The 13,882-nt window shown below is 42.7% G+C and overlaps 1 protein-coding gene across 4 annotated transcripts in view; it reads left to right on the top strand.

Annotated features, from left to right (window-relative positions):
- The window catches only part of syne1a (spectrin repeat containing, nuclear envelope 1a), a 63,990-nt gene that overhangs the window by 45,809 nt on the left and 4,299 nt on the right, over positions 1-13,882 (top strand). For 3 of the 4 annotated variants that reach the window (XM_026341658.1, XM_026341660.1, XM_026341657.1), the window contains 24 exons: positions 268-450; positions 601-747; positions 870-1,024; positions 1,195-1,342; positions 1,427-1,521; positions 1,641-1,875; positions 2,156-2,350; positions 3,607-3,732; positions 4,838-4,993; positions 5,432-5,590; positions 5,684-5,850; positions 7,907-8,069; positions 8,668-8,855; positions 9,134-9,284; positions 9,817-9,999; positions 10,186-10,323; positions 10,415-10,606; positions 10,754-11,075; positions 11,419-11,487; positions 11,869-12,005; positions 12,093-12,219; positions 12,324-12,535; positions 12,973-13,179; positions 13,546-13,674. In XM_026341658.1, coding sequence (XP_026197443.1) covers positions 268-450; positions 601-747; positions 870-1,024; positions 1,195-1,342; positions 1,427-1,521; positions 1,641-1,875; positions 2,156-2,350; positions 3,607-3,732; positions 4,838-4,993; positions 5,432-5,590; positions 5,684-5,850; positions 7,907-8,069; positions 8,668-8,855; positions 9,134-9,284; positions 9,817-9,999; positions 10,186-10,323; positions 10,415-10,606; positions 10,754-11,075; positions 11,419-11,487; positions 11,869-12,005; positions 12,093-12,219; positions 12,324-12,535; positions 12,973-13,179; positions 13,546-13,674 — 3,984 coding nt within the window. The remainder of the gene's footprint in view (positions 1-267; positions 451-600; positions 748-869; positions 1,025-1,194; positions 1,343-1,426; positions 1,522-1,640; positions 1,876-2,155; positions 2,351-3,606; positions 3,733-4,837; positions 4,994-5,431; positions 5,591-5,683; positions 5,851-7,906; positions 8,070-8,667; positions 8,856-9,133; positions 9,285-9,816; positions 10,000-10,185; positions 10,324-10,414; positions 10,607-10,753; positions 11,076-11,418; positions 11,488-11,868; positions 12,006-12,092; positions 12,220-12,323; positions 12,536-12,972; positions 13,180-13,545; positions 13,675-13,882) is intronic. The other variant, XM_026341659.1, reaches the window with a different exon arrangement.

The following is a 13,882-nucleotide window of genomic DNA, read 5'->3' as shown; positions in this document are numbered from 1 at the left end:
GAGCTTGTAGGGCCATGCTGGGAGATCTAGGGTCCTAATACTGTAAGCAGACAGTATATTTTGACTGAAGATCATTTATGCAAACTGTTGCTAGAGTGGTTAACGATTTAATGCTGTTGTATGAGGTATTGTTATATATTTTATTATTCTCTTTTCCTCCTTCTTCATTTATTTATTTATTTAAATTAAAAAAAGCAATGCATAGTGCTTGTCTGCACAGTAATTATCTTCCTAATCTGCCTCTCTTTGATTATATTACTGGTGCAGGAGTGCCTCAGTGAGCAGGCTTCAGTGCAGCAGTCCCTCCAGCAGCTGCAGGCTTTAGGGGAACAGCTGAAGAGCCAAGTTGACGCCTCCTCCTCTGCTGCACTCCAGTCAGACCACCTGTCACTCACACATCGCCTAGCAACACTGGAGCACGCCCTTCACAGGCAGCAGGAAGTACTGCAGGTAGGGTGGTAGGAATAGTTGGGATGCCAAACATGTTCTCCCTCAGTCACTGTTCCCTACATACAACCTCAACGTATTATCAGGATGCCATCACTTCTCTCTGGTCTCAGGTTATGTCTTGTTTTGCTTACTTTGTCTGGCTGCTTCTAGTCTGGATCCCAGGCATGTGAAGGTTTCAGAGAGCAGTTGGAAATACTGATACGTAAAGCTGAGGAGGCTGAGAAGGTGCTAAAGGAGCCTGACCCCGTTGGCTCACCAGAGGTTACTCTGATTCAGACACGTATGGACAAACTGAAGGTACAAAAAGCTCTGGAGTCATGATTTAACATTTTACTTAGTTTTGACTTCAATTTGAAAAACAAAGCTTGTTTGTTCCATAAACCCTCCTCATAAAAATGTGTAATAATATTTGTTTCCAGGTTCACCTGTTGGAACTGAGCAGTCTGTCTCCAGATCTTGAACGGGTTAATGAGTTGGTGTACAGACTTCCAGTCAGTGACAGAGATGTTAAACGCCTTCAGAGTCTCAACAGAGCCTGGTCCACTCACTCCGCTCATCTCACTGAGAGGTTCAGGTAGCAAATACCTTTTTATGTTACTTCACAGTGACAGAATGAACTCTGAACAGGCAGTGTTTGCAGCGGTGCCAAAATAATTATATTTTTTAATAAAATATTATGTGTGTATTTTTTAACTAGCTTGTTTGCTGAATTGTTAACGTTGTTTATGTTCTACACCTCTCCAGTAAACTGCAGGCAGTGTTGATTCAACAGCAGACCTTCCTTCAGAAGTGCGAGGCATGGATGGACTTTCTGACTCAGACTGAACAGAAGCTGGCTGCTGAGATCTCAGGCAACTACCAAAGTCTACTGGAACAGCAGAGAGACCATGAGGTCCGAGAAATATTGAACGCACATGTGTCCTAATTGCTGTGCCTGTTTGCGCAGTGCTTTTTATAAACGTATGTCTACTTACAGTTGTTCCAAGCCGAGATGTTTAGCAGGCAACAGATTCTGTATTCGATCATCAGCGATGGCCATTGTATGTTGGACCAGGGACATGTGGATGACAGGTAAACACAAATGCACAAAACGCACACAATCCTGTTTAACAATTTTACTGCTCTCATGAAAACACATGTATCCAGCTATGAGGAGCATACAAGCTATTCCCACTCTCTCCCACACACAGAGATGACTTCAGTGTGAAGCTGGCCTTGCTGAGCAACCAGTGGCAATGTGTGGTAAGACGAGCTCAGCAGCGAAGAGGCATTATTGATGGTCTGTGCCGGCAGTGGCAGAACTACCAAGAAATGGCAGAGAAGCTGCTACGGTGGCTCCAGGAAGTGACGAGAGATCCAGACGTACATCAGCCAGGAGAAGCAGTGGCTCTGCAGCAGGCCAGAAACCTGTTGGATCAAATACAGGTGGGCTTCAGCGCTGTGAACTTCTTTTTGCGGTTAATAAAAGGGGATTTTGACCTCATTTTGCAGATGTTTATTTAAACCTTTTTACAGGTGTCTATACCCTTTTTCACTCTACTCACTCTGTAGAGTGAGTAGGTTTCAAAACCTAAATAAACTCTAAATTAAGCTTAAGAAATCCAGAGTCCGTACTAATAAACCCTCATCCTCTCTCCAACCTTAGACTCCCTTAGTAGTTAACCTGTACCCCATCTGCCCTCTATCTCTGTCCCTGCTCCTCCAGCTGAGGGAGCGAGTGCTGCAGAGGCAGCAGGGAGGCTACATCCTGACAGTGGAAGCTGGCCGGAGTCTCTTGCTATCTGCCGATGCCAGTGCTGAATCCACCCTCCAGACAGAGCTGATGGAGATTCAGGAGAGGTGGAGACATGCCCACCATCGCCTGGACCAGCAGAAAAGAGAGCTGCACGGCCTACTCAAGGTCAGACAAAACCGTACCTGGATATACCTGAATTGTGAAGCTTCATTTTTATTTGTTGATTTATTGCTTTCTTTTCATCTTTGTACTTATTTCTAGTGCAACTTAACAAGGACATTTGTCCCACCAGCTTGTCTATATTTAAGTGACTATAACATGTAGTGTACAGGTAGATTGTTAGCTATTATGTTGCACTGCATTACTTTAAAATGACAGTGAAATTAGTATAATTTATACTAATTATAAATAATACTAATAAGACATCCGTTTTTGCAAGTATGCAAAGCCTGATTTGAGCACAGTTATCTAAGCTGGAAGCTGTTTTTCTGAGTCCATTATGAGCATGCCCAGTTGTACAATATGAAACCAGGTTATCCCATCAATTATGCAACATTGCACCTTAAGTCATAAAAAGGAGTGAAGAGCAGAGATGGAGCGTGCCCAGGTCTATCTTCAGATTAACTGCTAAGCATCAAATAAACATGCATATAAACCTGTCCTCACACAGTAAAACTTTAAACCATCATTAAAAAATATACAAAGATAAGAGGTGCCAGCCTGGGGCACACATCCATATAAGGACACACATGCAGACTGTGGACACTGCACAGTGCACTTTAATGGTTTGAATCCTGCAATGTAGATTTTAGGCTGTGATGGTGCCTTGTTCCAAATGTGACAGTTTAAAAGATGCATCCAGGATATTTTCTTCCCCCCTTCTCTTTTTCTGAATCACATTGTCCTGTGATCTTAGTTACTTTCTTTGTGTTCTCTTCGGTTTTCACTTGGAGAGCAGCTATTGAAGCTATTCTAGTCCTGCTCTACCCTCTTTAATCACCCCTCTTGCTTCAGGTATGCTACCATGCTGTAGCATTTTCTTACCAAATATTACCCTCCTTACTCTGCACTGGACCATTACTCAGACTAAAAATAGCTGTAATCTCCGCCCTGCGCCTGAACCTCCCTCTTTTGTTAAGCAGCTGTGTTAATTCTCAGCCTCAGATTTTGGATTTTTGCAGTATCGTAGTGTCTCAGAATGTTTTTTAAGAGGCTCAGAGCTAAGTCGGCCATCTATGGGATGGTAATTGATGTGACCTGACTGCAGCCTTGTGTAGGTGTGATGCATGTGTATCACTCTTCAGGAAGAATTTATAGCAGTTTCTCTGAGGCTGAGAAGATCTGCAGTCTGTGTTTGCGTTTGTGTGTATATATAGAATATGCAAGTGTGTTTGCTGATTTATGTCTGCGTTTGTTTGCAGAACTGGGAGCGATGTGAGAAGGGCATAGATGCGTCACTGGAGAAGCTTAGGGCCTTCAAGAGGAAGCTGTCTTTGCCACTGCCAGATCACCATGAAGAGCTACACTCAGAGCAAATAAGATGCAAGGTGAGGAGCGCATAACTTTAAAATGTTCTTTTCCATGTTTATTTTTATTGCATCATTACGCAGACACTCCGCACTCTCATGATACACATAAATATACACTCATTCTCTCTGCATCTCTTGTTGTTTGTCTCTACAAGCACACAGCCGCAGGCTTGTCCTGCATCTACTTTTTAAATTTTTCTACTAGGACAAGTGGATAAACAGGCCTAAAACAAAATAAACATCTTCATCTGTCAGCTGCTGTCTTGTTGTGTGTCCTTATATGTTTCAGTTGTGGTGGCGTGAACATATTTCATGTTCTGCATGAATGATACGAGGCAACTGTTAATAAGAATCCAGTAGAAATTATACCAGAATGCTGCTGCTGATGCTTGTATTTTCTGGCTTTTATGCTTTCAAGTGATGAAATTTTATGTGAAAATTCACATTATGATCTCCTGCAGTTTGAGCTACTGCTGGACTCTGTATGCAGTCATGTTTCATGCTTGACATGTCCTCAATTCCTCGGGGAAGAAGGGGGCTGTGAGAGAAGCTGCATGTAGTTAGCATCAGCTGAGGAGAGAGAGGGGGTGGGGAAAGAGCAAGAGAAAGGATGCGTGCGCATTTGAGTGTGAGAGAGAGAGAGAGCATCCCTGCTTGCTGTGGGGGTGTATGTGTAGATATAAATGTGTGTGTGTTGCATAATGGAGACATTCTCCTGGTCCACAAATGATTACACCACAGCAGCAGTGACGGAGGAGGAGATGCAAGGTTAGCTGCCTCTGTTACCTTATCCTACCTTAACCTTGAATTTTTCTGTTTTATTTTCACTGAATGCAACATTTTACTGGTTTCTTTATGCGATTTGCAGAAAATTAAATTGTAGTTGGTCTTTTTTTGAAATGCATTGCTGACAATATCTATTGTCAGTGTCCTCGTCACTATTTCTGAGGGTGCAGCAGCTGCATTTGAGCTTAGTGGTTTTCTTGCCCTAGTTGTCTGTGGCTGTTGGATGAGAGAAAAATCTCATCTTGACATTTGAGGCAAGAAAATATTTTGGATTTAAGGAGATGCATCACCTTTCAGGGTGCTGGATGTAATTCCTTGTCATGTCATATGGATGCAGGAGTTGGAGAGCAGTGTGGAGGGCTGGCCTGCTGACCTCACTTCCTTGTTCCTGCTGAGGGACTCCTTGGAGGGCGTGGTCAGTGCAGATGACATCACAGCCCTACAAGAACGCCTCCAGCTGCTACAGCGCCAGTGGGGGGAGGTCTGCCACCAGGTAGATGCACACAGTGCATGTTTAATTTTTATTCTTAGATGTTTTAAAAGAATGAGGTTAGATTTTTTTCTGCACAATCTCAGACTCTTGTCTGAGATTCAGACTCTTATTTAGGATAATATGTTGTTAAAATGATGTTTGTCCTGCAGCAATGAGACACAACTATCAGCTGTGCTACATTCGACAGAGTGATTATAACTTCAGGCGTCACAGGTCCATTAGTGTGATTGTGAATGGCTGCTTGGTTAAGTTTGAGAGAGGATTAGAAGCATTAACAGGACTTTGGAATATTACTGCTACTGATTTAGTGAATTCTTGTTGTTTTCAGCCATTATTACAGTCTTACATTGTGCAATAGTCAATTCTTTTTGGTCTTCTCTTTGGTTTATGTTAAATGAATTAACTCTTATTCTCCCTCTCACCTTCGCTTCCCCTCAGCTTTCTCTGCGCAGGCAGCAGGTGAGCGAGAAGCTGAATGAGTGGGCCGTGTTCAATGAGAAGAACAAGGAGTTGTGTGAGTGGCTCACACAAATGGAGAGCAAGGTCTCTCAGAATGGAGACATCAGCATTGAAGAGATGATTGAAAAGCTGCGCAAGGTGATTTATATATTTATGCAGAAGTGAACTCGGTGACAGAGCTGATGCTGCCCTAATGCTTCTGTGTTAACGTGCTTGCTGTGTCTCCACCAGGACTACCAGGAGGAGATCAGTGTAGCTCAGGAGAACAAGCAGCAGCTGCAGGTTATGGGGGAGCGTCTGGCCAGGGCCAGTCAAGACAACAAGGCCGCTGAGATTCAGCACAAACTCAGCAAAGTCAGCGAGCGGTGGCAACATTTGTTGGATCTCATCGCTGCCAGGTGGGTGCAACGACTTCCAGGAAGGTTGTTTGATACTAGCACTAGAATGAGAATATTCAGGTGAAGAACAAATATTGATTAAATTAAAAAGTTGATGGAAGTACACAAAAGGATACAACAACAGAAGTGAACTGCAACTGCACATCGTTGACTTGGTAAAGAGAATGAAGATATATTCAACATGGGATACATCATTTCACAGTGTCTCGTTCACCTGCTTATGAAAAGATGGGAAGCATCCTTTATGCACTCTTACACATTTTTATTTTTTATTTTATTTTTAAGACATTGCATCACGCCTTCGAGTACCAGTGGTTTATATTAGTATTAAGTTTCCACAGTATCCCCCCTGACACTGTAGCACATGTTGCTGGTGTTGTGGGGCGTCCACTTACTCAAGCTGAAAAACAAGCAGAGGTCCCATTCATTGTCCATCCTTGACTGTTACCTTCGTACAGCCCTTAATACACACTGGACACTTGACTCCAGAATTTTTTTTATGTTAATTTAATTTGTCCACAATGCACATTGAAACTGTGTAGATCTGTATGCATAGGATTCTTTATCAGTTTGTTTTAATATGGAAACAAAAGGGAAAGAAGAACTCTCCACCTACTGTTTGTTATAACATTAGAAGTGACCTGACCCAAACTGTGCCTCTTACTACCCCAGCTGCCCCATTCCTTACCCTCCCAGCTTTTTTCCAGCTGTTGCCCTGTGGGACTTTATAGAAGGAGGGAAGAACTAGGTCAATGTCTGACTTCATACCGACAGCTGTACTCTCCAGGTCTCTGATATCAGTTCATATCCTCAAAACAACAGGCGTCTCAGTTTGTAGCTGCGAGAACGAGCAGAAAACCTTAGTTTTCTTTAGCATATTGGTATTGTGGAAGAATCTATCAACAATCTCTGGTGCTTTTGTTTTCTGAAGAAGGATCTATTTTTATTCGAAACATGTTTTTTTGGAAACCTTCTACTCTTGTTGTACCCTGCCCATCGAGGTTTACTCACATGCATGGAGTCTGCAGCTTTTGCTTCTGTTCACTGGGTGTATTCGTGTCTGATATTCCATCATAGGCCAGCTCCTCGGCACATGCCTCTGACTGTAAGTCTCTTTTTAGAAACAGCAGCACTTGTCACTCTTGGGCACTCACTCACACACACACACACACACACACATGCATGCATATAAACACACGCCTGTTTGGGGTTCTTTTTTTTTTTTCCAACCTTGGTGAGCAACAGTTGATAAGTCACAGTTGTACCACCCCACCTAGCTGCTGGCCCTCCCCCACTGCACAGACAAAGTTTAGAGAAAGTCCCACGTGGAGCTCACAGACGAAAGCAAAGGCTGTTTGGATCTACACTAACGCTGCCCGAGATTACTGTTGTCCTGAGAATTCCACAATCCCATGGTTTTGGATTTGGGGTCGGGTAGCATGGCAGGATACTCAAGTGAGGAGGATCTGCCAGACTGCGACTGCGATGTTAACAGGCAGGACAAAGGACAATTTATGTTGAAGCTATTTTATTTAAGATTGTTAAACATATGTGATCTTAACAACACCAGATTTTTCTCATGCAAAGTTTCAGTGATACTTAAATGAGGGTAAATGCTTGCACATCTGTGATGGTTCGTTCAAAGTATAACTATAGGATCAACATTATACTTAGTAGGATTCTACTGTAGCTGAATCAAACTGAATATGGCAGTTTGTCCTACACTATATGGATAGATCCAAAGCTGTGGCAGTCAGACATAGACTTTATTTTACTCCTACATCAAATTTACAACTAGATTCAAGTTTATGTTTAATGTGTTTACCTGATGAATTAGAACTGTTTTGACTTCATCTTTGTCTATCTAAAATGTTTCATTTAAAACATTCAGGAATTACAACAACTTGTAGTGCCTGTAAAGCTGTTCTCTTATATTTACAGTATGTTTCATGGTATATTGTTACAGTGACTGAGAGAATACTGTCTTCTTTGCCAGACTGTCCTCTTAACTGTTTATAGTTGCCCCATGTTTTGACTCTGACTTCCTCTCTGACAGGGTGAAGAAGTTGAGGGAGACTCTGGTGGCCGTGCAGCAGTTAGATAAAAACATGAGCAGCCTGCGTTCCTGGCTGGCTCACATTGAGACGGAGCTGTCCAGGCCCATCGTCTATGACACCTGCGATGACCAGGAGATTCAGAGGAAACTCAACCAGCAGCAGGTGGGTGGGACCACAAACAGTCCTGGTCTATAAAACAGAGAAGTTTTACAGGTCATATGAGAGATTCCTTATTAAACAACAAACAAAAAAACAATATCTGGTAATAATATTTTATCCTGCACACTAACTGTAAACACACGTCTACACACAGACATAAATAAGCACACCTTTGTGCTGAGAATGTGTTTTTTTTTTCTGTACTAAGTAATAGCAGAACAATTTGACTCAATGTTTGTGGAAAATGAGCAATCACAGCAGGGAACTTAAGCATGACTCATGTATTCATCTCTGGCCTGTTATTTAAAACTGGCCTACAGTAAGTAGTATTTTACTTCCTGCTGCCAAGATACCGCTGTAAATCTGGACTGAATACTGAAGCCTCACTGACCTCCTTTCTTTGCAGAGCTGCAGTGTTTGATAACACATGCAGTTACTGTAGTTTAGCAGGCTGACAGTTTTTATTTGTTCACTCTGTGTTTGCTGAATTAATTTATGGCATTACTTGCTCTTTTATCATACCAGATGAGGACTTGGGGAGCAGAATCTGAATTTCTTTAAGGTGCTGCAAAAACTTAAAGCTGTTTTCATTGGCTTCCAGGAGCTGCAGAGGGACATAGAGAAACACAGCACAGGTGTGGCATCAGTGCTGAACCTGTGTGAAGTTCTGCTCCATGACTGTGACGCCTGCTCCACAGAGACGGAGTGTGACTCCATCCAACAGGCCACCAGAGGGCTGGACAGACGGTGGAGGAACATCTGTGCAATGTCCATGGAGCGCAGACTCAAGTCAGTGCCTCCTGGATGAATTTAATCTTACACTGTTTGTACTGTATGCATGCACTTTGTGTATATGTGTTTTAAAGGTTGCAAAGTTACATTTAATGATATTTTCATAATTTTTTTCATATGATATTTGGACATTTACTGTCAGATGCACTCAGTACCAATAAAATTCAATAGTCTTCTACCAATATGACAGGATACTACTGATTATATGATTAATTACAAACTGTATGATGTTTGTTGATAATTTAGACATTTAAAGAGTTATTTTTCTATAACAGGATTGAAGAAACGTGGAGGTTGTGGCAGAGGTTTCTGGATGATTATTCCAGGTTTGAGGATTGGCTGAAGACCTCAGAAAGAACAGCAGCTCTGCCCAACTCCTCAGGAGTTCTCTATACAGTAGCTAAAGAGGAGCTTAAGAAGTTCGAGGTGCGTTTTTTTTCCCTTTTATTACCAGAGCGTGAAGTACAAAACAGTTGCAGTAATTCTGTGTTTTCTTCAATGAATTGAGCAAAAATGCATGTGTTGTTTTAAATGTGTTTAATGTGCATAATTATTTAAAACATATTTTCTTAATATTAACCTTGCTAAATGTGAGCAGAATAACATTTCTAGACATAGACGGTCACTGCAGTGTAGAAAAAAACAGAGAGAGTAAGAGTGTCATGTTGCTGAAACCTGTCTACACTGGTCTGTTCAGCTGCTGCAGTCCATCACTGTGCACGTGCACATTCCTGCGAGCTAAATTTCTGGGCTGGGCCATCGTTATCTGCCCGGCTTCTGCCTGATCAGAAAGCTACTTTCAGTTAAACATGACTTTACTCAACATTTAAGAATTGTAAGGGGTCATCTGTAATCCTTGTGAGAAGTGTTTCCTTCTGTGCTTCTCTGTAAAGAGCGTTGAAGCTAAAATGCAACCCTGCCTGCATTTTTAAGTCCTTCCTATGTGTCTTCATCGCAGGCCTTTCAGCGTCAGGTGCAGGAGTGTCTGACGCAGCTGGAGTTGATTAACAAACAGTACCGTCGCCTGGCCCGGGAGAACCGCACAGACTCCTCCTGCCGCCTCAGAGAAATGGTGCATGATGGGAACAAGCGATGGGATAACCTGCAGAAGAGAGTGGCCGCCATCCTGCGTAGACTCAAGGTAAGATCACACTTTGTGATGCTTTGATGGAAATGTTTGCAAGTCACTGTGCAGCTCAAGAGATTTAATAATAAATTAATAGAACAATATCGAGTAATATCCAATTGCTTCACATACAGCCTAGGTAATTAGATAAAGAAATATAATAAATTAAAGTTGGTTGTTTATCTCACTCTGTTCATGCAGCACTTCATCTGCCAAAGGGAGGAGTTTGAGACGGCACGAGACAGCATTCTGGTGTGGCTGACAGAGATGGACCTCCAGCTCACCAACATAGAGCACTTCTCTGAGTGTGATGTACAGGCCAAGATTAAACAACTCAAGGTAAGACGGGCACGTTGTTTTAATACAGTGAAGATGAAGGTTCAAGCATCGGTTGTTGGATGGGATGACACCGTAACGTGTGTTTTCTCAGGCGTTCCAGCAGGAGATCTGTCTGAACACAGGGAAAATTGAGCTGGTGTTCAGACAGGGTGAAGCTCTGATTGAGAAGAGCGAACCTCTGGATGCAGCTGTCATCGAAGAGGAGCTGGAGGAGCTGCAGAGGTACTGCCAGGAGGTTTTCGGACGAGTTGACAGATACTACAAGAAACTCACACGACTGCCTGTGAGTAAAGATGCATTACAAAATTTACATTACTGCGACAACTAGTGACATCGTGGAAACCTGTGTGCACATTGTTCATTTTCTGTGTGCATTTTCTCTCTTGCATTAATCCTTCCTTCTTAATATGTTTCTGTCCTTCTCCCCCAGCTGGCTGACGATGAGCTGGACGGTTCAGACAGAGAGCTTGACATGGAGGATGGTGGAGACCTCTCTGAGCTGCAGTGGTGTGAATCTTCTTTGCCTCGGGCATCCAGCCGTCAAGCATCAGGTACGACGGCCACCATCCGAGCCGACCGCTCAGGACGAGGCACCCCAGCCAGCGTGGACTCCATCCCGTTAGAGTGGGACCACGACTATGACCTGAGCAGAGGCCTCGACAGCCCTGCAGGACGAGGACATGGTGAAAGGAGCAGAGAACAAGAGGAGGAGGAGGATGAGTATCTGAGGACAGATGCTGCTGGGCTGTCAGGTTGGTCCAACTTTACTGATGTATGATGGATAGCTTGTTTAAGTAAGCTGTAACCATAAGTACATAACCATGTTTTGGTAACATATTACTTAATAAATCTCACATTTTGTATGAATTAAGAACTATATAATTTATTTTTAGTTTAACTTGCAATGAAATGATTCCATTTATTTGACCATCAGTCTTTCAGCAAGTGCTCAGTACTGATGACCTTGGTAAATGAGCACAATGGTGTTCTATCTTGATGAGAAAAATAAAAATACTTCCCCTTTCAATTAGCACAGACATCCTATTCACATTCATGCCCACATAAGTAGCACATGTTGTATGTCTCTCTTCCCAGATGTAGTTATTCCAGAGAGCCCCGAGGCCTACATTAAACTGACTGAGAACACTCTGAAATCATCCTGTGGTAGGAAACAGCAGGGAGCCTTTCATGAACTAAAACTAAACCCATTTACTGTCACACTAGGAAGAACTGTTATAGTTGCATGTCCACTGTGCTGACCGATCATTGTGTATCAGCATGCAGGGATGACACCATTGCATGCTAAGGTCTCGCTCACTATATGCTATCACTGCATTTTGATTTTTTTCCCCATGTGTCTGTTTGACATCTAATAATTATGGTTTAATGCTGATTTGTTTCTGTCGTGACGTGTCGTTATTTTGCGTTTCGGACTAATGCATGCTTTCACAGCCTCACACTACATCACCAGCATGCTAATGAAAACCGTGTCATGGAGAACTTTACCCTCCATGTCTTCTTAACCACGTTGTGCTATCTGTGCAGGTGAAACAGACCAACTGAAGGCTAGTCTGAGACAGCTGGATCAGGCTCTGGATGCAGGAAGATACCATCTGCAGCAGCAGAGAGAAGCTACTGCCAACAGCTCCAGTTCTGACATCGACTCCACATACCTGGGCTATGTGGGTCTTTTTTGTCTGGTTAATTTCTGTTGTTAGTTCACAGCACGGTACATCACTCTTAAGAATATAACTTAAATATACTTACAGATGCGTCTGATGGGAGAGTGTCGAGGCAGTATAGATGCAGTGAGGAAAGCTGAGGGAGAGCTGACTGAAGATGAGGATGACGTGCCAGGACTCACCAACCCCACTAGTACCGACACTCAGAGTGCAGGTCAGTTACATGTAAACATAAATACAGACACTGGTCAGTTACAAGTCATCTACTTTAAATCCTGTGTGACGTGTTTAACGAATCTATGAAACGTTTTTACCAAGGTGTGATCGAGCGCTGGGAGCTAATCCAAGCTCAGTCTCTGAGTGAGAAGAACAGGCACAAGCAGAACCTGCAGCATTGGCAGCAGCTGATCTCAGACCTGCAGACCATGAGGGCCTGGCTGGGTCAGTCTGAGGCTGAACTCAACCAGCTGAGAGGACTCCACCTCAGCACTGACATACATACAATCCAGCAGAGAATCAAGAAGCTCAAGGTTTGTATACTGTCTGTTATCTGTGTCAGTCACCGTAGCAAAGCAGCTAAAGTCAGAAGTTGGGAAAAAAACTTCAAGCTAGGTCTCGTTTAAGTACAGTGTGTTTCCAGCAGTTTGACCCCACTGGTTTATTTCATGTGCAGGGCACTGAAGAGCTTGTCCTTGGACTAAGTCTCACATACATACATACACACAACCTAAGATATCACTATCACATATATATACTATATATGCGCCCTTCTCAAGTGCAATAACCTACATCTAAATAGACATGTCAGCCTAATCTGCTGCACTCTGTTTTGTCATCTCATCCATTCCCTGCTTTCTCTATCTAGTAACACCAGATAAAGTCTTGTTTGGCTCACGATTCAGTGCCATTATAAATAGCCTCTTACCACATGTGTACATGGTGAGTATTTTCTACTTTGTGGATTCAGGAACTGCAGAAGGGGATGGATGCCCACAAGTCAGAGGTCCTGTCCATTAACCTGAGCAGCACAGACTTCCTGCAATCACAGCCCGACTCTGAGGAGGCGTGGGAGTTGAGGGATGGACTGAAGGAGATGAACACACGCTGGGATCGACTCAGTACCTTGCTGGAGGACTGGAGGGAAGAGCTGCAGAGGGCGCTAATGCAGTGCCAGGTACTAAAAACACACAGTTCAGGAAAATCTAAAAGCAATAGGCAACTATATTTTGGTTGTCGAATTTAATGTTACATAATTCAAAAATATTGCAAACATATTTTAAATGTGTTACACAAAATTAAAATAAAATACTTGTCGTGCTAAATCGATTGACATTTTGCACCTTTGCACTTTCTCTTTATGAATCCAGAATTAATTAGGTTTAACATAGAAGTAAATCAAATGGCATCTACAGCTCCCAGTGTAATTGTTTCCTTTGCAACAAATTAATTAACAAATAGGAACAAGTATCACAGTAAAATTAGTCCAATCTTGAAAATAATAATGCACGCGCAACGTCAATTATGCGATCTTTGCTTTTAGGAGTTCCATGAGATGAGCCACGGTCTGCTGCTGTGGCTGGAGAACATCGACCGCAGGAGGAATGAGGTGGTGCCCATCCCTCCCAAAGTAGAACGAGAAACTTTACGAGCTCATCACAAGACACTGTCGGTACGTCTCTCTACTACTGGCTTCTTGTACAGACAGCAGCAGACATTTCTAATGTGGGACTTTATTAGCACTATTTTAGTCTTTTATACTAATTATTGTCACTAGAAACTCAGTTTCTGCAGTTTTATGTTAGAAAATTAGATTCCTGAGCTGAATGCTCTTAAGTCTTGTTTGATTTTCCTTATAAAAACAAAAAAGGTAAATATCC

This window comes from Anabas testudineus, chromosome 24 (assembly GCF_900324465.2).
Source record: "Anabas testudineus chromosome 24, fAnaTes1.2, whole genome shotgun sequence".
Classification (NCBI taxonomy): Eukaryota; Metazoa; Chordata; class Actinopteri; order Anabantiformes; family Anabantidae; genus Anabas; species Anabas testudineus.
This window is presented reverse-complemented; position numbering and strand designations above follow the sequence as displayed.